At 36.5% G+C, this 23,127-nt stretch overlaps 4 protein-coding genes and 1 non-coding gene across 5 annotated transcripts; 2 read left to right on the top strand and 3 right to left on the bottom strand.

Annotated features, from left to right (window-relative positions):
* The first annotated feature begins 1,044 nt into the window (after nucleotides 1-1,044).
* Nucleotides 1,045-2,559, top strand: LOC106428819. Its single transcript, XM_013869571.3, has 3 exons — nucleotides 1,045-1,283; nucleotides 1,438-1,487; nucleotides 1,588-2,559. Exons 2-3 carry the CDS (start codon nucleotides 1,438-1,440, stop codon nucleotides 2,222-2,224), a joined length of 687 nt encoding a protein of 228 aa, XP_013725025.1. The 5' UTR covers nucleotides 1,045-1,283; the 3' UTR covers nucleotides 2,225-2,559.
* Nucleotides 2,560-4,181: 1,622 nt separating this feature from the next.
* On the top strand, nucleotides 4,182-9,477 carry LOC106428885 (helicase-like transcription factor CHR27). The gene is made up of 11 exons (XM_048770577.1): nucleotides 4,182-4,339; nucleotides 4,596-4,780; nucleotides 4,853-5,397; nucleotides 5,849-5,920; nucleotides 6,002-6,079; nucleotides 6,171-7,257; nucleotides 7,407-7,537; nucleotides 7,757-7,978; nucleotides 8,091-8,621; nucleotides 8,722-8,931; nucleotides 9,013-9,477. Exons 2-11 carry the CDS (start codon nucleotides 4,654-4,656, stop codon nucleotides 9,115-9,117), a joined length of 3,108 nt encoding a protein of 1,035 aa, XP_048626534.1. The 5' UTR covers nucleotides 4,182-4,339; nucleotides 4,596-4,653; the 3' UTR covers nucleotides 9,118-9,477.
* Nucleotides 9,478-11,119: 1,642 nt separating this feature from the next.
* LOC106428805 (protein ASPARTIC PROTEASE IN GUARD CELL 2-like) lies at nucleotides 11,120-13,284 on the bottom strand. Its single transcript, XM_013869557.3, has one exon. The coding sequence runs from the start codon at nucleotides 12,738-12,740 to the stop codon at nucleotides 11,340-11,342; it is 1,401 nt and encodes a 466-aa protein (XP_013725011.1). The 5' UTR covers nucleotides 12,741-13,284; the 3' UTR covers nucleotides 11,120-11,339.
* Nucleotides 13,285-14,233: 949 nt separating this feature from the next.
* Nucleotides 14,234-14,317, bottom strand: TRNAL-CAA. The gene has a single exon. It is a non-coding gene; the product is annotated as a tRNA-Leu (tRNA).
* Nucleotides 14,318-18,468: 4,151 nt separating this feature from the next.
* LOC106428799 (probable protein arginine N-methyltransferase 6) lies at nucleotides 18,469-22,389 on the bottom strand. Its single transcript, XM_013869552.3, is given in 14 exon segments — nucleotides 18,469-18,845; nucleotides 18,916-19,034; nucleotides 19,219-19,415; nucleotides 19,526-19,610; nucleotides 19,713-19,807; nucleotides 19,910-19,988; nucleotides 20,091-20,168; nucleotides 20,295-20,363; nucleotides 20,629-20,694; nucleotides 21,261-21,296; nucleotides 21,475-21,543; nucleotides 21,739-21,804; nucleotides 22,038-22,256; nucleotides 22,258-22,389. Coding segments are annotated over 14 exon segments (1,284 nt in total). The 5' UTR covers nucleotides 22,321-22,389; the 3' UTR covers nucleotides 18,469-18,802.
* Nucleotides 22,390-23,127: the final 738 nt, after the last annotated feature.

The raw sequence follows: 23,127 nt of genomic DNA, 5'->3' as shown, positions 1-23,127 counted from the left end.
AGCGTGATGTTGGTGACTGATCCGAGTTGATCGAGCTCGTCTGCGTTTTGGTGGTGATGTCTTTGATTGACCGATTGATAGAATCGGGTAAGACGAAACCGTTTGTGACGAACGAGATGCAGTACCATCACCAGATTTCATCATTCTCACTATCTCCACCATATGATTCACGGTAGCCTCAAGACTCCTGAAACTCTCAGTCATAGAAACCTTCATCTTTTGGAATTCATCGTGCATTTGACGGAGGAGTGTGATCTTTATATCTTCAATGAACTCTTGATTGCATCTCATATCTTATATCACTACAATTTTTTTTTTTTTTTGAAAAATGGAAAAACAGAGATAGAAGTTTTTGATACCACAAGGTGGTCCGGATCAAAAACAAAACATGCTTTGATGCCAATTAAGGCCCCTCCTCAAAGCTAAGAGAGTTTGCTCTGATACCAAATGATGGAACCCAAAGACTTAAGAAACAAGTTGCGTCAATTTTCTTTTTTCATATCATTCTCCTCACAAGGAGCCTTTTAAATACAAACTAAAAGTACTAGTGGATAGATCCACAATCCTATACATAATTGCATAACTAAATAAATAAAGATATGGAGATCAAGCTCCTACACTTACGGAAACGTGAAACAACAATAAAGAAATTAGGAAACGCCTTCTATCTTCTTAACCAAGTCTGGTTTGATTTGGTTATCTTGATTGAACCATTTGGTTCGCATCATTTGCTAATCACATTTTCTTACAAAATAATAATAAAATCTATTGTTTCTCAATTTTATGCCAATGAAGTTGAAATTTTGTCAAATTACTAACACATAATTTTATTCTTCTGTTTTAAATTATTTAAGAAATATATCTGTAAATTTGATACGCAACAAAGTTATTTATTTATTTATTGAACTATTCAGATTAAATTTTGTTTTATCTTTTTTTTTTCTTGTTCATGAAATGACAAACGTTCACCAGTTCATGAAATGACAAATGTTCACCAGGAATAAAATTCTAAAAACGGTTTGAGATAGTTGACCTAAGAAAAAAACGGTTGATATAATTGTGGGAATGGTTGAGATTTTTTTTTAATCTACATTAACTTTAGATAAATGCTAAACCCGTAAACAGATGCGGTCAGTTGACAAATCAGTTTTGACCGTCTCAACAAAAAAAGAAAAGGATAAAAAGGAATCTATAAGCCTGGTTCGAATCGTTAGTTTTCAGTCTACATTAAATTCTAAGGAATCAAGGGAATTGATAAGCCTAAACCCTGATATCGAATCGAGGTGAGTTCCATGGACTTGGGGTTTGACATCGATTCAAGGGGTTTTAAATTAGAGGCTGCAGTTACAATCTAGGGATCTTCTCCATATTATATTGTTCGATTTATAGAAGAAAATTTAGACTGTGAATTGACTATTTTGTATCTTGAAACAACAGATGACTGACCGTGTTATACCGCAGTCTAGATGTTCCCCTTTCACTAATGGGTCAGTGATATATTCTTTCCCTTTGAGACTTCATATTATTCTTACGTGTTAGGGAAAGTCTAAATCCCTACTTTTCTTATATTTATTTATTTATTTACAGGACTGCTGACGTCACCAAAGAGAAGGAGCAGAAAGAAGAAGCTGTGCGACTCGGAGTTGAGCTCTCGCTCTGTATGGCTGAAGCAATGTTCATATTATCCGATGACAGACGTTCTATGACGTACTTCTGTTTTTTTACATTGTTTAAAACAAAGATGGATCGTCGTGGTCCCGCGGTAAGACGATTGTACCGTGTTATACAACTCGTGTATGCAACATATATCAAACCCAAGAATCTCGTCTACATTGACGGTGGAGAATCCACTCAATCAAAACTGATGGGGACGTTCCGACAGGATTTTGTTTCTGCCATCAGAGGTTTGGCTCACATTGTTTCCACTCTCGAAATCGGTTGCCTAGTGAAACCGTCTGTTTTTGAACAATACAACCGAGAGCTGAAGAAGCTAGAGGAGAATCTGGGGTCTGTCAAGGATGTTTCAGAGGCAAATGGGTTTGCTAGGGAAGCAATAGAGACTGAGATTCTTCCCCTGTGGAAGTCTCTCTTTGAAACAAATTCTGAAGTGATAAAACTTGATAAGACTATTAATAGTGAGCTGCTTAGGCCTCTCTTGAACGAATTGAACAAGGAGGTTTGTGCTCGTAGTCTTGCTTCTTTAGCCATCAAGCCATGTAAATGAAATCATATACAATGGTTTGATGGTGTTATTTTATTGCATATTGTTAGAGTTTTCTTATAAGTTTTGGATGGTGTTTTTCGATCGCGTATTGTTATTCCGACTTATTTTAATGAAATCATAACAATCCGTTGTGGATTAAATAAATGTGTGGCCAGTTTTGAGTAGAACAAGGTGGTTGTATGGTTTAAAAATGTGCATCCTACTCCTTTGCATGATGTCAGTTTTATGTTAATTACATCTTCTGCTAAACTCTAAAGTGGATGAGACTACTGCGATGGTAATGTATCAAAATCACTTTTGTGGCATACACCAAAGACCAAACTGTCACGCCATGCCACTCTTTTCTCTACTCCAAATGTCATCAAAATCACTAAGAAGCGTCACTTTAGGAACATTTACAGAACACTGGAAAATATTTTAAAGTACAGGGTTTGATGTTTTCTCTAATTGTTTGGTCTCTAAAACCAAGCTTAAACGACAGCTTCCATGGTGTTCCTCAGCGAATGGTTAGCTCTCCTTTCCTGCTCTCATCGTCTTCTACTAGGGTTTTGAGGACAACCCTCGACGTCGACGTCTCTTGCGGAAAGAGCGATGTTTTCTTTTGTCTTCAGGTCACCTGCTTCAAGGAGTTCCGTGCTCCCTCTGTGCTTCATTTCCCGTTCCAAAGCTTCCGGTCAATTGTGATACGTAACTCTGCTGTCTCCGCCGCATCTTCTGTGTCGCGCAGCGGATTGAGGGGCCAAAACGACCGACTGCGCTTGACCGCGATCTTCATCTTCAGTGGTGTAGCAGCGGGTTTACACTGTCGTCATCCTCTGTGTTAACTTGGGCTTGTTTGTCGACGTCCTCTTCCAGCGGAGCTCCGGGGCGTGAGCTAGGCGCTTCCGTCGATGCCGGTGAGGCTCGATCGAACTCGTCTTCAGGTTATCCTCCTGCTCTGTGTTTCAAACCAGTAGAACAGGAAGCGCTTTGGTATGGGAGTTCAAAATGCTGTCTTTGTGCTTCAATGTAATATTAACTTAAATAAGCCATTGTTTGGGTTGCTTGGTTGTTAATCTTTGTAGGTTCTATGGGGCTTTTTTAAACTTTTTGCGGTTCCATAAACCTGATAAACTGAAAATCATCTCTTGGTTTCAATGTTCTATAACTTGTAACCGGATTTTCATTATCGTCTAATGATATTTACCCTTTAGCAAAAAAATAAAAATAAAACCAAGCTTATATAAAACAATAAAAACAATTTATTAATAGGGGCACATTTCTCTATTGTTAGAATCTCTTTAAGCAATCATCTCTTGTATATGTTTAATCCGAATTACTTACGACTCGATGCATCCAATCAAAGGAGGTTTATTTTTGTGTGTTTTACTTTCTTGCTTGAGGTCTACCGAGAGCATCATTCATTTCCTTTCCATTAAAGAATAAACCAGTTAGATAAAGTAAAAAAAGCCATGCGAAGTTACATCTAGCAAATATTTTAAAACCTATCAAATTGTAAACAAAAAGTAGTACTAAACAAAAATGTCTTTATGGTTTTCTAAAAAAAGAAAATTAAATACAATTTGGTTTCAATTGGTAAGCACAATTTCTTACAAAAATAATAATAAATCAAATTTATGCCAAAACAAGTTGGAAAATTGTCAATTTACTAACACATGATGAGTTTCACTTAATTCTTCTGTTTTAAAAAGATTTAAGAAGAAACATTTCTCTAAATTGGATAAGAAACAAAATGACAAAAAGTTTGTTTTTATATTATTACTCAATTATTCAAATTAATTTTTTTTCCTTGTTCATCAAATGTTCACCAGTGGAAGTTTTTGTTTTGTGGTTCGATTAAGAAGAAAAAACAATTATTAATATTGGATTTATGTGGACAATTGGGTAATATGGGCCGGCTAATACCCCTTTTGTTTTTACATTGGTTAAAAAAGTAAATTAGTAAAGTTTCTTTAAAAAAAAAAAAACGAAACGTCCCAACATCCCTTCACATTACATTCCCCCTATTCTCCGTCAAAATCGCAATCAGCCGTCGTGACAGAAAGGTTAAAAAAAAAAAAAAAAAACTTCCGAATCAACAGTGGCTTCCTTCTTCTCCAACTCGCTGCTTCCTTGGTACTCTCTCATTCCCCGATTCTCCATCTTTCTCGCCTTCTTCTTTCGTCTGTTTTACTTTTTTAACTTTTACCTCATAGTGTAGGTAGGGTTTTACAAAATCGAAATATGTGTTCCGTTTCCATTATCCCGCCATTTCTGCTTACTCCGTTTTGATTTTCATTTCCTTGGATTAGCTTCATTGATCTTCAGCTTAGTCGAATTTGATAGCATTGCTGGCTATTAGTTTCAGTGTGGATAATGTTTTGCATCGCAGGCTGATTCGGTTTCTCAGAAGCTCGACTGCTGGAAAGAGTGAAGACGAAGGAGATCCCATGATGGAATCCGCTATTGAAATCAGTTCAGGCAGTAGTAGTATTAGTAGTAGTGATGAAGAGGAGGTATCAGAAGAGCCCATTAAAGAAGAAGTTAGAACCAGGAAGAATCCCCCTTGGCTAGATGGTTTACTCTTTATCTCTCTCCGTGAGGTTTAGCTTTATGGAGTTATCAAATCACATTGCTACTTTTTTTCAGGCAGCACTAGTTTTCCTCAAAAGGGTTCCTCTGCTGCTAATACTCAACCTACACCTAGACCTCCAAATCCAGCTTCTCGCTATGGTGCTCCACGTTATGCATCTCGGCCAAGAGACAGCTCTAGAACTACTACTAGAGGGAATGACAAGAGCATCGTTAACTCGAGGACTTCAATTGTTTCTTCTCAACAACCTCTGAAAAGAACCCTTCCGCCATCTTTTAATACGACTCCTATTCCTCCAAGAAGTGCTTCCAACGGTGTAAGCCATGGCAACGCGGGTCGCTTTGGTGCGGACTATAGTAGTAGTTCTGCTGTAAGCAACAAGAGTGCGTTTGGTGATCGTCACCGTGGAGCTCATTCTGAGATAGGAATTCACCGTGGCATGAATGGGGTTAGGATCCTCCCTCCGTCTATGACCATTGGAACATCTGCATCCTCTCCGTTACATTATGGTGGTCCAAGCGATCCAATTCACAGGGTTGGCGTTGGTGAAGATATGAATTCTGAGAACGATGAGAGGTTGATCTATCAGGCTGCGCTACAGGTAACTCAATCTTCTCTTATGTATAGCCTTCAACACTTGGCTGTTCTTCTCTGTTTGCATGTCTTGTGTCGCTTTAGTCACCTAGTATGATTGCGATAGTGAATATCGAGCAATGAATAGCTCCAAACTTGGCTCCTTTCTTTTGGTTAAATATTTTTCAGAGATTTATGGTGCATTGTTCGTTTTATATGGTTTCTCATTGATGCTGGAGTCATATTATATTACCATGCTGAATCTACTCATTTTAGACCGAGTAAAGCTGCTTTATTTTTCTTCATCTGAAAAATGATATTTTAGATAATTGTGTTTATGAGGAGCATTCATTTTCGATTTTACCCAGGTGCATTGTAAATATGTTGAGAGCTCTGTGTTGTGTTGTTTCCATTGTCAACCTGATATTTAATGGTATATTAAGTGCAATTTTTAGTAAAAGAGTATGTTAATCCTGCAGGATTTGAATCAACCCAAGACCGAAATTGATCTACCTCCTGGTATTCTTTCAGTTCCTCTTATGAGGCATCAGGTATTGTCATGTTTCAATGTTACCATTTAGTGGCCGTTGAAATTGGTTTGTGTACAGTGTACTGAATACTGTTGCTTTCAGAAAATTGCATTGGCGTGGATGTTTCAGAAGGAAACAACTAGTTTGCACTGTTCGGGAGGGATATTAGCAGATGATCAGGTCACATATTCTTAAATTTCTTCCCAAGTTAATATCTGTGATTTTGTTACGTGGATATTCCCCTCAAACTATGTAAGGTCTATTTTTGTAGGGACTTGGTAAGACAGTTTCGATGATTGCTCTTATCCTGAAGCAAAAGTTTGAGTCACAACTGAAGTCTGAAATCTCAACCAAGGGAGAAGCTGAAATATTGGACCTGGATGCTGATGATGAGTTAGAAAATGCAAAGCATGAAAGTAAAAGTCATGCAAAACCAGAGCTCAATTCAAGGAACAGTGAGACCACGGTTCTGTCTATTAAGGAAGAAGCTGAAATATTGGATCTGGATGCTTATGATGAGTCAGAAAATGCAAAACATGAGAGCGAAAGTCACGCAAAAACAGAGCTCAAGGTTTTAACCAACAGTGAGACCACGGTTCTGAGTGTTGGTGATAGTGATGAGAATGACAGTTCAGATGCGGAGAAAGTCAAAGATGAAGAAGTGAGTACTTCAGTAAGGGAGTTTAAAAGAAAGAGACCAGCTGCTGGTACATTAGTTGTTTGTCCAGCGAGTCTTGTGAGGCAATGGGCAAGAGAGCTTGATGAGAAGGTTTCTGATGAATCTAAACTTTCTGTTTTAGTCTACCATGGTGGTAATAGGACCAAAGATCCTGTGGAGTTAGCAAAATATGATGTGGTTGTCACAACTTACGCCATTGTTACCAATGAAGCTCCCAAACAGTCCTTGTTGGACGATGATGAGAACGATGAAGACAATAACCAAAAACATGGCAACAAGAAGAAACGTAAGGTTGCAATGAAGGCCAGTAAGAAGAGTAAGAAAAGAGGTAGAAAAAGCATGGACGGTTCTTCTTTCGACTCTGATTGTGGTACTTTATCAAGAGTTGGTTGGCTCAGAGTAGTACTAGACGAAGCTCAGACAATTAAGAATCATACAACACAAGTGGCAAGAGCTTGTTGCACTCTTCGAGCCAAGAGGAGGTGGTGTTTGTCTGGAACGCCAATTCAAAATACGATTGATGATCTATACAGCTATTTCAGGTTCCTTAGATATAATCCGTATGCTGTGTACAAGTCATTTTACCATACAATCAAGGTTCCAATTTCCAAAAGTTCTCTTCATGGTTACAAAAAGCTTCAAGCTGTTCTAAAGGCTATAATGCTGCGCCGTACAAAAGGTACCCAAGTTTATCGTGTTATTTTCTTTCTAATATGTATTTGATCGTTTTTACTCGATGGTAGTTTTTTATATTGCTATTATGTTATTCGTACGTAGCTGGGATGCAGTTGATGATTTCTGCTAAATATCTCATGTTCTAATATCTAGGAACATTGCTTGATGGGAAACCCATTATTAATCTACCTCCAAAGAAAATTAGCTTGAGCAAAGTGGACTTTTCAGTGGAGGAGCGCTCTTTCTACAAGAAGCTTGAAGCAGATTCACGATCACAATTCAAGGTTTTCCTTTTCGTCCTCCACAGTTTATTAGTTCATACTTTGAAATTGATGTGCACTTTGTTGGAAAAGAAGAAACGTCTATAAAGCTAGTCAATGCTTTTATAAATGAGACCTTACAGGAGCGTTCTTGGAATATCATGTTTTCTGCCAGTGAAACAACATAAACTCGTACTTGTAGTCATGTACACCTGATAAGATGATTAATAATATTTTCTGCAGGCTTATGCTGCTGCAGGAACTTTGGGCCAAAACTACGGAAATATTCTTCTGATGCTTTTGCGTCTACGCCAAGCTTGTGACCACCCACAACTTGTTAACGGGTACAACTCAGATCCTCTTGGAAAAGAATCAGAAGAAGCAGTCGAAAGACTCCCTAGGGAGGCTCGAATCAACCTGCTCAATCGTTTAGAGTCATCATCTGCCATCTGCAATATATGTGATGTAAGTGCAGAGTAATTGAGAGCTAGGAAAAAAACATGTCCTCAGGCTCACTGCTCTCTAATTCTTAGGCCAGTTCTGAGAATATTTACTCTAGTTCCCTGTTTATCTGCAGGATCCACCGGAAAACCCTGTTGTTACGCTGTGTGGGCATGTATTTTGCTATCAGTGTGCTTCAGAACATATCACTGGGGATGAGAACGTGTGCCCTGTACGGAGATGCAGAGAAGACATTGGGCGTGATGTGGTTTTCTCCGAATCTTCCCTTAGAAAATGCATCACCAATGATACAGGATGTAGTTCTTCACAGGATAGATCAGCTCTTCAAAAAAGCGAGTTTAGTTCATCAAAAATCAAGGCTGTCCTAGATATCCTGAAGTCGCTTTCCGAACATGGTCAAATGCCTTCTTCCTCACAGCCACATGACGATGACGATGATGTTACCATTATAGAGCCAACGACTCTTCACTCATCTTCACCTAACCAGGGGCCAATAAAGACGATAGTATTCTCTCAGTGGACGGGTATGCTTGACTTGGTTGAGCTGAGTTTTATTGAAAATGGTATTGAATTCAGAAGATTAGATGGAACAATGAGTCTAGCAGCAAGAGACAGGGCTGTAAAAGAATTCAGCAATGATCCAGATGTGAGTGATATGAATATCTTAGATATATTTTCCAAAATACTTTAACTAGTCATTTCTCTGAATCATGGAGTATCGATCCTAAAGCTTTCTCTATTAACAGGTAGAGGTGATGCTGATGTCGCTAAAAGCTGGAAACCTTGGGTTGAATATGGTAAATGCATGTCATGTTATTCTTCTGGATCTTTGGTGGAATCCAACAACCGAAGATCAAGCTATTGATCGTGCACATCGTATTGGACAAACTCGGCCAGTTAGTGTAACTCGCATCACTATAAAAGGCACCGTTGAGGATAGAATTTTGTTACTTCAGGTATTCTACGCAATATTTCAGCTCGCTCTGACTTGGTTACAGTGATTCAGCACTATCATTTTCAATTTTTTATTTCATCAGGAAGAGAAAAGGAAGATTGTTGCATCTGCGTATGGTGAAGAGCATGGTGGAAGCTCTGCCACTCGACTGACAGTTGACGATCTCAAGTATCTTTTTATGGTGTAGACCACTCATTGTATGCTCTACGTGTAGCCTTCTAATCGTTGCTTGAATTAGGTTGCATAGTATTTATTATGGGAGATTATGCACAGAGCTTTTTTTGATCAGGAAGAAACCTCTACCTGCTTATGTAATATAACTTCAAGACTCTGCCTCTCCTAGGATTTCGTGTTTGGTTTTGTGAGGCTTTGGAGCCAGTCTAGGTTTTTTGTGTGCGCGGAATTTCATTGATTGGAATTATGCCATATGTAAATAACTAAATCGTTTCATGGTATGTATCATGTGTAAGAGTTTAACGGTAAATCTCAAGGATCTACTGCTGTATATTTGATACCTTTGGGCAGCTAATCATTTTTTTTTCTTACAGTGACATTTCTTATGTATTCTTGGCTGGTCATTCCAAGCAATCTTTATAGCTTGCAGGTTCTGAGTCTGTTTTGGAACTTGTTGTATGCATCTATGCGTTGTGCTTACCTCTTGAGCTATGTAGATGGTGACAGAACCTCTGTATGTACATATCTTGTTCCTATATAGTGCTTTGTTTGAAGCAGATGAGGATTGGTTCCTCTAATCAGGTCGTAGTGATTGACTCCACCATCCTAGGTACGCCTTTGACTTGCTGCTATGTTCCCGTTTGATGTCTACGCTTGTCTTTGGTTTTAGAGGAAGGTATATGTGATGAGAAAATGGCGAAAACTCTTTGTCATATGTGGGAGATGCATTCATAGAATGTCTTGGAACAAATAAATGCAGAACCTAAAGACAGTTTAGAACAAAACTCTATGCATTTTAGGTGAGAGATTAGGGGATAAACCAATGTTATATATAGAATTATAGATATACAAAAACAAACTACGAGTGGAAAGTGCTAAGAAAGTTAAAGTTTGGTTCTGTGTAAGAAGCAGCTTTAAGTTTCAAGATGATGAATCATTACTGTGATATACAGTGGTGGAACTTTTTATTGATTAAATGCCCAATGAAGGGGACAACATAGAAGACAATGGGACCTCTTCTATGTATGACTTTTCTCTTTTTTCTTTGGCCCTTTAAGTCATTTCTCTTTTCCATTTTTCACCAGAGGCTTTTTTGGGTTTAAGTTTTCACAAGAAGTTGATAATTATGATGGTATGAATGCACGTGCTTCTCGTCGGTTAGTGCTCTCTCCTCATATTCATATCTTGATTTTTTCTCTTCCTTTTTTTCAAGTTACGGTGTGAATAGAATTGACTCTATTGTTATAATTCAAGGTATCCAACGGCATTTAGAAAATAAGTCAGATAATAGAAGAAAGATGAAAAAATTATTCTGACATTGGAAAGGTACACTTCTGGGCCTTTTCATCCATGAATCAACTAGATTGGGTCCTGTATTGTGATTATCATGAAACCCACTTAAAGGACACAAAAAGTGAAAATTGAAAGTTATTATTTTTTCTTTCTAACGAACTTTGAAAAATACCACGGGGAAGTAATGAATTGAAGAGGTGCATCACGATTGTGACTAGAGATTATTAAGTTGCTTTAAATGATACCCCTTTCACTCCTTTTTGAATAAAAATGTCCAGCTTTTGTTGGTCTCTCTGGCTCAGGTACTCATGTACAAACTTAAAGACTGGCACCATATAATTTTTGCCCATCAGGCCTACTCCTTTTAGCCTCTCTTCCAAATCAAAATTAATCACATACTATCAGGTTATGCAAAATTACAACACAAAGGGCTTATGAAACTTCATACCAATCTAGCTTTTGGTAATTTTTTTGTAAATTTTAAATTAAAAAGTCAAACTTCAGTCAAGTGTTCATCATGAATCATGACTTAGAAAATCTCTGACCGGACATGTGCTGCTAACTGCTTAGTAAAACGTATTTACTGTAACGTTAACTTTGGTCAATACAAAAGGTCCATTCCCCAATGCCCTCACGCTTCACCACAAAAGTGTTCAGCAATTTTTAACCCTTTTTGCTGTTTAATTACTTTTGACTTGGTAATCTCACTCTATTATCACAAATCAAACAGTAACTCATATCATTATATAGATTCCTCAATCAAAAATCCAAAAGACAATTTTGGTCAAATCATATACATTTCAGTACTCTCTATACTAATTACCACTTATTAAAACTCAAAACCGAAGCTAATAAATAAAAGACAGATACATATTGAGACAAAAGTTTTTTACTTACTAGCGAACAAAAAACGTAAATATCTTTTATTTTTTTTGTTAAACGCTAGCAAACATTGGGACCAAACCCAACAAAGCCATTGGCTCCGTCGAAAGATACTTGGATCCCTTCTTGCTGTATGTTCCCTATTATCGACAAACCCGTCGGAGACGCCGCGAACGCGAAACAGTACGTCCCCGAATCATCCACCGGCATCAAGAAATTCCTCGCCGGTAAAGTCAAAACCGGACCTTCCGTGAAATAGAACGACACGGTCGGAACTCGGACCGAGACAAACCCGGACAGGTCGTAACACGTGTCGAATATCGATACGCCGGAAGCTCGCGGCAAGTTTGCTGTCTGGGCCTTAAACCCATCCCGGAACGCAGCGTAAGCCGCCGTGGGAAGCCTTGTGACGGCCGTTCCGGTGTCCATAACCACCCCGCCGTCGCCGGTTTCGGTTAAGTCGAAAACATCGTCCGGTAAAGCGATTCTAACGCCGCCTACTCCGAGACCCTTGAGACCAACGTAGTAGAAGCTCGGCGCACGCGGGTTACGGACGAGCGGGACCCACGAGGCACCAACGGGCAAAGCTTCACGTCCGAAAACCAACGAACCGGTCGAGTCTGTGCCGCGGCTCACTAAACAATAACCGAACGCACCTCCGGTTTGACCGGTTAATTGTCCCACGAAAGACATCGAACCGCCTCCGATACCTAGTAAACCGGCTGCCCCGACGAACATTCCTCTGTTCCGGTGGCCGCATCCCATCGCGACGTTTCGAATCACCGTCCTACCAAACGTCAGCGTTTCGAGAGCTAACGTCCCTTTAGTGTAAGACCCGTCCCCGTACATGACCTCGTAGCGACACCCGCCGGAGTGGCAGCCGGAGTTTTCGATCCGGTCGCATACGGAGGACCCGCAGGAGACTCCGGTATAGGACCCGGATTTAGCCGGGTCGAAAACCGGGTCGGATTGTTTGTAACAGAGCTTGCAAGGCTGACACTGAACCCAAACCATGTCGCTACCGGAGTCAATCACCATGTACTGATCTCGCGGCGGACTTCCGACGCCGATTCTGACGAAGTACTCGCCGCTCCCTTGGTCCATGCCGGAGACCACATCGGAGCCAAAGTCGTCGACTTCGTACTTGGAACCGGAAGGTACAGTTTTGCCGGAAATGCGGCGGAGGATGGCGGCGACTCGGTCTGTGTCTCTCCGCAAACGGGCGTGGAGACGGTGGTGGTGGTTACGGTAAGAAACAGAAGGGAATCTATCGCGGTGGAGGAGACGAAGAGTGTACTTAGACTCGTCGGTGTTGTTGAAATCGGAAAGGGTTCCGGTTCCAGTGACGGTGAGCGGTTGTAGAACGTCGATGATCTGAAAATCAGGGAAGGAGATTGAGGAGGAGGAAGAGAGATGGAGATTGAGGAGGAGGAGGAGGAAGAAGAAGAGAGGAAGCAGCATTGTTTACAACGCCGAACACAAAGACCCGTGTGAGAGCGTGAAGAGTGGTTCTTGGATTCTGGGTTTTTAATGTCAGAAGATGAGTTTTATGTTTGGTGTCTTCTTCTTCCTCTCCAATTTCTTTATTGGAGGTGAGAGACCACTTGAGACTTGTGATTATGTAATGGTTTGCAAGTGATGGGTCGATATCTCTTATTGCTATTTTTTATTGCCAACGTGGATTGTGTGGGACCCTCTCTTTTCCTCCGTTGATTTTGCTGCGTCGGCTTCGATCCCTTCTATACTCTCTTCCAGTCTTCTTTGTTTGAGAGTTGTATAGATTTTCTTCAAGTCCGGTCCATTCTCAAAATTAAAACATACGAGGAATATGTTTTTTTCTTTCTTTTTGATAACTGTGATACGCAAATACATGGTATTAGCATGTATTTCATAAACTATCTGTAAAAATATTTTTTGTATTATCTTGTAGTTTTTTAAAAAAATATTTCATAAATCATATGTAAAAGCTATATTGTATTATCTTGTAAGTTCTAAAAAAACATTTTACTATCTATTCTGAAATATACCTCACTCATATTTTCTTCAATTTTATAACTATTTTTACCAAAATTTCATATTATTATTTTTATGTTGTTTTTGGGACATACAATTTTTTTTTAGTTTATAAAGATATCTCCAACTTTTCTATTTTTTACTGTAAAATAAAATTTAGAGTAAAAATGCTCAATTGATACTATATTTCTCATTCTATAATAGAGTGAAAAACATGTTTACTCCAAATATAGAGTAATTTGTTAATTTTTTTGTATTCTATTTTTTACTCTTAAATAGAGTACTATTAGAGTTTCTATTTTTTTATTCTAAAATAGAGTACTATTAGAGTAAACTCCAATTTTATCGTAGAATTACTTTATTTTAGAATAAAAAATAGAGTACATCGATGGTCTTGCATCTCTAAAACCGATACTCTGTATTTGACTTATTTAAACAACATCGAATCTTTACATATCTGGTATTAGGAAATCTGAATCAAGATAGATGCAAGTTAAGATTCGACCTGGAAATTGTAAAATTTCAAATTATCCTTATGTGATCAGCTGACCATTCATACTTTATAGTGTTGTAAAATTTCAAATTATCCTTATGTGATCAGCTGACCATTCATACTTTATAGTGATAACATGTGAGAAACTAAACCAGCGGTTAATAGTTCTGACATCTGGTTATGGACTGAAGCAGTGTTCGTTTGATTTATCCAATTATACTTTTTAACGATCCGTGACACACATATTACTTACTCCGCTCTCTGCCATAATCAGAGATGCCAGCAAGCAAGCCCATCAATTATTCAAAGAGAGTCCATAAAATAGCTGCAGGCCGTCTGATACGGAAGGAAAGACTCGGAAGATGCAGGTGGTAGACTAACTGCTAGTGCCATGTTGCATCTTCTTTTTAATGTAAAAATATTGTTCTTCTTTTTAATGAAAAAATGTTGTCAGAAGTGGGGTTTGAACCCACGCCCTCTTACGAGGACCAGAACTTGAGTCTGGCGCCTTAGACCACTCGGCCATCCTGACTTCGATGTTGATTTTACAAGGCACCACAACAGATCTACTAGTTTAACATGGCCTGCATACTCATTATTTTCACATTAACAGCTGCCTCCATCGTGCAAGTTACTCCACACAAAGCATATCATTAAGCCTCAAGCACTAAAGATCATTAGAAGCAATTGTGAATTTGTGATGCGACCCTCGACCATGCCCGTCTCACGTCTTCTCCTGGCATATGTTACGAACCACATGAACTACTCATATGCACCAGAATTCTCGGTATCGTGTTATATCCGCCTAAAAGTGCATCCATCCCAACCAGCTAAACATATTAAGGTTCAATCCCCAGTTTATAATATCATATTGGATTTAGTAGTTAGAGATATCAGTTTTTCTTATTAAGTTTATTTACCTTCATATTTGTTTCTCAGTCAATATCAATACGATGTCATTTCTTAATATTTTATATTCGAGTTTAAGTATCTACCACAGAAATTAGATTTACAAGTTGAATTATGAACAATTCATTTTTAGGTATTAAGCTTCTTTTAATTATTTAATCTCCATTGTTCTTTTATACTTTTGTTTGTTGAGTTCAACATATCCAATCTCCATCGCTTACGTCGGAAATTTAAGCTATGAAATGTAAGAACTTCATATACAAGAATGGCTATTCGTATATTATGAAAGCCACTACCTATTTTCACGATCAAGGACAAAGTTCGTCGTATGAGCCAAAACTTGATTAAATTGAAAATATTATCTTTCATTTTTAGAATTTACGCCACATTTAAAAACATATTTAAGATCGGACATAGTGCAAGAGTAGCTCAAAAGCAAATGTTGGTTGCAACTATACATATGTGGTTTCTTAGATCATCTTTTTGGCATATTTGTCTCATCCACTCTTCTTGAACTATACCAAAACAATATCTAGTTCATACTTGGAAACCACGAGATAGTTGAAATGCTTTATTGAATAAAGAAGTATATTTACATTGTGGAATTACATTGTCGTGTATATATGACTTACGTTGCAGCATTTCAGAGAAATTTGGCTATAGCACAATATAATGACAGCAATAGATAAGAACACAACCATGATATATACACGTAGTGTTAATGATTTCATTGGCTTTATATCACTACTTGTCTTGGTATCATGCTCTCCTCTGATGTTGGTCGCTGTTCTTGTCTACGTTTCTTATTTCACGGTATACGCTACCAAATATGCAAGAACTCACAAAATTTAGAAAGCAGTGAAACTGAGGCAAGGATGAGATCCCCCATTGTGTTCAAAAAAAAAAAAGAGAGGATGAGATCCCCATGCTAAAAAACTTCTTGAAAGAATTTGGTTAAAGGCGCCTTTTGTGATTATTACTGGTTGAAGAATTCTCAAAAACATTATTTAGACAAAAAAAACAAAGAATTTTCAAAGACAACGACAATTTATTGGCTATTCATGTGATGTGCCTCTCCTTCCATGTCTTTCTTAATTAGCAACGGTTTATTCTTGGATAAACGAAGATTTGGATGTATCAAGTGAGCTTTTGGCTGCGTATATATGAAATCGACAGAACCTCTGTTGAATGGTACAATTGATCATAAACACGATTGATTCATCTAAAACATTTTTTTTTCAGTTACAAGAAAATAAACCAGAAACATAGCTAAACCGAAATTTATTTATCGTGTAAACCGCACCAACACATGTCGGTTCCTGTTTGATAAAAAAGAATATCCTCACCCAATAATTCAAGAAACCAATTTTTTTTTTATCAAAACCAAACAAGAATACCAAATGCCTACGCTTTATTAAAGTAATGCAATTACCTAGAAAAGAATAATTAATAGGATAGTATCAAAGTACATGCAACTCTGTTTTTTCAAAACCAACTTATATAAATTCCAAAACTCTCTATATTTTTGGTTCATGAATGCTTTTTAACAGGCTAAAATGAATTCCTAAACCAATTTGGAGCACTTGTAAACTTTTCGATTTTATGAATTTTTTTAATGTTTTATAAATTTTATAGTAGTATTGTAAAATAGAACATAAAATGATAAGATATAAAATAATAAATTTTATAAGATTATATTTTAATTACTCTTAAAAGAAGTCAAGTTTACTGGGAAAATGTGAGTTTTTTTTTTTGGTTTTGGCATTACACGAGGATGTGTAATCCATTTTCATGTTCCTCCATTAACTTCAGAAGATTTCCCATTAAATAACAATCTAACGCAAATCTAATCTCTTCTCTAAATACAATCCAATTCAATAATAAATTATAAATCATGGAAAGGAAATAATTTTCGAAAAGAAATGGTGCTACGTGATTCATACATTTGTGGGCGTGCCCAAAAGTTTTAAAGCTATTGAGATTATAAAAACATATATTTTTGATGGCTGTTGCTATTAACATGTAACACAAGAACGACAACACCAACTACAAATAATTTGGAAAAAGAGAAACGATATAGATATCTTATGCAACACACGGTCGAATGGATAATTAATTTTTATTAAATGGGCATTAGTTGGGTATTACATAAGACATGCACCACTTATCAATAATTGAGCAATTATTACACCTAAAAGTTCCTCACATTTTATAATCCAATGATACATGTATATGCATTTTTAAATGGGGTTAGTTCCATACAATATGAATGGGAAAATAATTTCAAAAATTCTAGAATATAATGATCTGATCTGGTATCAAATTCATTAATGCGTGTATACTTAATATAAAAGACTGGTTGAGCTCATGTGTTTAGAACTATATCTAATAGCCAATGCATAACAACGTGTATTAATCGCGAGAAAACCTTTGAGATAAGTAAATAATCATTTACTTTTGTGTGTTCTTTCGCAAAGTAGGTTGTCCCAAATAACTTTGTAAGTTCCAAAAATACTATAAGGTTTTAGGTTTAGAGAGATATGCATATATTTAGAGCGTTCTATACTATTATAAACACGGCTAAAATAACTTGAAACTTCTATTATAAGATATTTTCTTTATGTTTCAAACATAAACAATGTATGTACCACATAAAAATAATTCAATTATTATAATCAATACAATCACATTTACGTTCGTTTTAAAAGTTTTTGTTATTAGAAAATAAGCACACTGTGATAAAATACTACATGGAAATATTATTAGTGCATATACTCCCTCTGTTTCAAATTCATCGTTGTAGAAATTTTTTTTGTTACAAAAGAAATATTATTTTATGTTTTTAATTCAATTTTAGATGAATTTATCTCTCATGGTCCTAATTAAATTTTAAAATAATAAATACTATAAATTTTAATAATTAAATATGGATAAAACTGAACATTTAATTATTTTTAATCTGTGTGAAAAAACTTTAAACTATATCAGATGTGAAATGAAGAGAGTATATGTCTAACTTTTTTTTTAGTTTCATACCAAAAGCTACAGTCATATCATCTTTTTCTGTTTGGGCACATGAGTAACTGATTTAGTAACCTTTAGTAAACTTGTGAGTACCCTTCATAAATATCAAATTTGTTGTATTTTGTAAGTATACTAAATTAACTGTATATTTTTTATAAGTAAAAACTTTTATGGTAGGGATTGGAGGGAATTTGTCATAATTTGTTAGGGTTTTTAAATGATAAATCATCTTATGTACTCCTAAGTATAAGATCATTGATTGATAATGTTTTTAATAACAAGAATTTATGATATATTGTAAATATCTATAAATAAAAAAAATAAAAAAGTTCTCTCACAAGAACAGTATAAAGGCTTACTGGATCAGACATTTTAGAGATTTTGTTCATTTTAAATCCAATTTTGTTGAAAATCTAATAGATTTTGTAAAATTATTGTTTAAATATTTGTCAAAAACATATTTTAAGTTAATTTGAAAATATTGAATTTATTTAAAATATATTAACATTTAAATTTTAAATAAAATAGACTTTGTATTCTTTCAAACTTTAAAAGCTTATTTCCAAATAATATATATTTTTAGGAATTTTAACTTCTTTAAAATGAAATAAAGAAATCAATAATAATTTATTTTTAAAAATGCAGTATCATAATTCATAAGAAATGATATTTATATTCATTGATTTTTAACTGTAAATTACCGTTTAAATTCCATTTGATAGATTTTACTAACTAATCAATGAGGATAAATTATTTTAAACACATAGATTTGACTATTTTGACCTTAATGTATTAGTTACACAAAAGTACAAATAAAATGCATGATCAATAAAAGCAATCATATAGAAGTATGCTATGTTGAGTTACTAGTAAAGAAGCTAAATGGCTTCAAGAACAATGTCCTATAGTTGCTTCCATCTGATCTAAAACTTAATACTCTTACAAGAACATATGACTAACAATAGCTTGTGTTTGCCTATGTCTTCGGGTTTCAGTTCTGAACTAATGATTGCTTTAGCAAAAGAGACTCAACCTTACAGAGCTTCTAAATTAAGGAGATATTGTCAGAGAATCTCTCGCCTTCTTAACGCATTACCGACTCCTTCACAAAGGAACGGCCGGCCGAGCTGCAAAAACAGCAAGATTAAGCATTGGTGGAAAAATTGAAATGCGTAAAAGAGTGAGTTGGTTACTCACGAATATTCGAGGTGGATGTTCATGAACCTCCGATTCTCTTTACTTTGAGAAAGAGTAACGGAACCTTCAATGACTTGGTCTTGCTCTACGTCTATTGGATCATAGAAATATACAATCGTCTGTACAAGAAAAGTGGTTCAAATGGTCACAACGTGTAAGCTACTTTTTCCATAACATTACCACGTTTTATACTGTATAGTATCAATTTAGATGATTCAATGAAAAGTAAAACTGATGGGGTTAAAAAAAACTGATGTTTTGAAGAAATTGGAAAGTACAGTATATGCAAAAACATGGTCTTACTTGCTGCCAATGCGTCGGAGGAGCCTCAGGAGAGGTGGACAGCACGAGTGCATCACTCGGATTACTCCGCTTCTTCTGATTTCCTTCGGTAAAAGGACTTATTGATGAGGACCCATTAGCAATGCTTGTTGCATTAGTATTCTTGGCAGGTTCGCTGAACTCAACGTCAAACCAAAATGCAAAACCATGCATTGGAGCTACAACAAGAAAAGGAAAAAAAGCCTCAGCACAGAAAGGAAACAATCGTGTATCTTCTCTCTAAGATGAGACAAACGCACGGATAGTTGAGATAAAGAAAGTGATATACCTCTCATCATTGACTTGAACTTGTATCTTGCAGTAACAGAGTCTAGCTCTTGGATTTTTATTGTTTGACAGTCTATATGTTTAACCTGCATTTAAATGGATAGATATTCACTCAGTAGCGCAGTTAACATTGCAGATATTCCAAAGAGATTGCAGGTAACAAGCACTTAGAGAACAAGGAAAAATACCACTTCGGGCCATGTAAGAACGGTCTCTCCTGATATGGACTCCACGCTAGGTTCTTCAAATGCACACTGTTTTGCTAGTTGCATCATTGCAGACACTGCAAACCACATCATACAATCATTACTGGAACCTTACTGCGAGGTACTTTTTAAAACTTAAGTAGTAATTGCCCCAAAGTTAAAGTTGATATAATACTTACTATCAATTCCATAAACGTTGCGCCAAAAATCAATGCTGTGACTGTATCTGTCAGGGTGTGAAATAGGTGCCATGTACAACTGTCAACACAAAGTAAATAACAAGATATTAAATGTTGCCTTGTTTCACAAAAGTCATTAGAGCATACTGTGATATAATATTTGAAGAGATCATAATCATACAGTGGCATGTGATGGGAGAATTAAACCTCCAGGCTTCAACCAGCGATCTCTAGCTGTAATAACACTTCCCAGCATGCTCTACATCACATCAACAAACATAATACGAGAATGAGAGGCCAGGGCGAGTTAAGGAAATTTAATAATTAGGTAGGTTAACATCTGGACATCAACATAAAAAGTTAAATATACTAGATAAGGAACAACCTCATACAAGAGCATGTAACCCATCCACTCTGAAATTATAACATCAACCTCCTCGTCGATTTCAACATCCTGAAGAACATTATAACGAAAGAAGAATTACTACACAATGAGGGTTTTCGTACAAACTTGGATGATTGTTGCACCCAATCAATCCACCTCAATGGTGGTGCATTGGTGTAAAGGTATATAGTATCCTAAATTCTTCATCTCAGTCATTCAATTGCGCATCTTTCTTTATAGCGACACCAATTTATCTTTTGGCAACTTATATAGACATCAACCTTAAGCATGTCTGACACATCAGGACAGATTTTTATTATATAAAAGAATTTACCTCTACTCTCCCATGCAAAACAATAACCTTGTCAGATAAACCGTTGGCTTTCACAACTTCATTTGCCTAGTGATATTAGGTGAACAACAAAGAATGAATAGAAGCCATTAGTATGATTCAGATAAGCATTTCAACTCTGATAGGGAAACAATTTTTAATGAATATCATATGCAGAGCTAAGACACCAAACTCGTAATAAAAATTATATGCGAGTTAGATCAACTTCACAGAGCCCAATACTTCAGAAAAATTCTAAAAATTTGTTTTCTTGGTCTGATTAAATGTCAAGGGTGACACAAAACATGAAGCAGTGAATAGACCAATATTAAAATACAAACAAAGCCTAGGTTAGAGTCAACTTAACTGTGGAAATTTCAAGACAATAAGACATATTATCAGTACACTATAAACATATTTCACCAATTTCAAGCTCAAATGTTAACATACGACAACAGGTTTTATAGAAATGACAAAAAAAAACCAAACTACAAACTATTTCAGCGGGAAAATTTCCACACCATTAACATTTGATGGTAAGAAATGGCTACTCTCATCACTTCACGGAAGTTGCAGAAAAATAGAAACTAAGGATAAGATAATCGAGAGCAGTCGCCCAAGTAACTGGATAATACCTGGACTGCAATATCACTTGCATCTACAGCATATACCTGCAAGAAAGTTAACTTTTGTAAGAGACACATGACACATCAGCAGTACTGGTTTACCCAAGAGGTGTATGGAATATATACAGACAACAGATGCAGAGGTACAAACTTAGTAATCATATATAATGCTACATTCTTCAAAATGTTGAATAACAGAGTTGTGTCAACACATAACCCCTACCCGTTTAGCACCGGCCTGAGCACAGAAGATTGAAAGGATGCCTGTTCCACAGCCAACGTCCACCACAACCTGTTACAAGCAATCGTTGCAGCAATAGGTTTTGGAAACAAAATACTAAACTCCCAAATAACAAAAACATTTAGCTAAAGAAAGCCTTCACACAAAGGAATCAAATCCTGACACAGGCTAAACAAAAACTAAACAAAGAATCCCAATTTGAATCTTCTTCAATATCATCTACAACGATAAACGAGAGAGTAGTACCTTTCCTTGGATAAAGCTCTGATGCTGCATTATCGCTTCCCTATAAGTCTCTGTCCTTGACCGATCCTGTATCAACCAATAACATTCAACAAAGAAGTGAGCAATCCCCAAGGAACAACAGCAGACTGCAGAGAACAAAGAATGAAACTTTAATGAAGATGAAGACACAAAACTTGAAACTAATATACACCAATGCTCAGAAAACAAGAGGGCAACTTCACCAAATCGAAAAGGATTCAACTTTCATTTTCAATTTCAATTTCAAGCTCTCATACCAGAGTAGTAAGATGAAGGCGTACCTTGATCATCTCTTCGTGAATCCCAACGTGAGCATAGGAATGAAAATAGGCGACATCGAAGTCGGTACAAGGCGGAGGAGATTCCTGAGTCTCCAGTGGCTTCTGCTCGCTAATCTGGTCGGAAACCCTAAGCTCACCATTGGTGAGACCGCCTCTAGGGTCACGAGCTCCGCCGCGACTGCGCCTCTTGGCTCGCCCAAGAGCGCTGAGAACGGGGGACTTGCTTCTCCTCCCGTTGAAGCTCGCCGTGGAAACCGTTGGTGTAATCGCCGCCAGATTGCATAGTTTCAGTTAAACCAAGAGAGAGAGAGAGAGAGAGAGAGAGGAGAGAGGACTCTTCTCTGACGCTTGACGACGACTGTTGTAATGTAATTGTAAACAAAGGAAGCCTCCTTTTTTCATTTTAATTAAAAATCCTACTAAATTGTTTTTTTTTTCAAATACAGTTTTAACATTTAACCCTGTTTCTGGGTCCTTTCATTAATCTTACAAATTAAAAGGGTCGATATGTAAATTAAATATCCTTTATAAGACCAGAAAACATTTTTCATGATTTGGGTTTGATCATGTCAAAGAAAAGAAATAAGAGTGTGACTGGCGAGTATTTTTTGAAGAGCCGATAGAGTTTTTCTTTAGCCCAATAATCTCTCCCATGTTTTCTAGATTTTTTTTAGGTTACAGATTTCTTTTTACTTTTTCTTTTTAGCCGTAGAAAACAAAATTGCTAGAGCACTTATATTTTAGCTTTAGAAAATTTACAAGTAAATCAGTATGTATTTTCAAATCTACAACTAAAATCTTACAGTTAAAATATCTACATCCACAAAACAAAAATCTACAGCTTTAAGAAAATTTCCAACCTATAGCATTATTATAATGTCAAGATTACACTATTTTAGTGTGATTTCAACACTAACAAATTTTCATATTAAACTTCTATAATCCAATACTAAAAAATACATAATTTGGTAAAAATCATAGTGTTGCACTGGTTTACCTTTTAGTGTTGGGTTGGAAAGGTTACACTAAAATAGTGTGAAAGTTACACCAAAATAGTGTTTTGAAATTCGGTTGGAAATGACCTCAGTCA

The sequence above is a fragment of the Brassica napus genome (assembly GCF_020379485.1).
Source record: "Brassica napus cultivar Da-Ae chromosome A5 unlocalized genomic scaffold, Da-Ae chrA05_Random_43, whole genome shotgun sequence".
Lineage (NCBI taxonomy): Eukaryota > Viridiplantae > Streptophyta > Magnoliopsida > Brassicales > Brassicaceae > Brassica > Brassica napus.
The sequence above is the reverse complement of the archived record's forward strand: the minus strand, read 5'-3'. Positions and strand labels throughout refer to the sequence as shown.

Bases quoted from the DNA above. Each gene is read 5' to 3' on its own strand.
- LOC106428819 (XM_013869571.3), top strand. From the start codon at position 1,438: ATGACTGACCGTGTTATACCGCAGTCTAGATGTTCCCCTTTCACTAAT. The intron at 1,488-1,587 runs GTCAGTGATATA...ATTTATTTACAG, and splicing joins TGTTCCCCTTTCACTAATGG to GACTGCTGACGTCACCAAAG.
- LOC106428885 (XM_048770577.1), top strand. From the start codon at position 4,654: ATGATGGAATCCGCTATTGAAATCAGTTCAGGCAGTAGTAGTATTAGT. The intron at 4,781-4,852 runs GTTTACTCTTTA...ACTTTTTTTCAG, and splicing joins GAATCCCCCTTGGCTAGATG to GCAGCACTAGTTTTCCTCAA. The intron at 6,080-6,170 runs GTCACATATTCT...CTATTTTTGTAG, and splicing joins GGATATTAGCAGATGATCAG to GGACTTGGTAAGACAGTTTC.
- LOC106428805 (XM_013869557.3), bottom strand. From the start codon at position 12,740: ATGCTGCTTCCTCTCTTCTTCTTCCTCCTCCTCCTCCTCAATCTCCAT.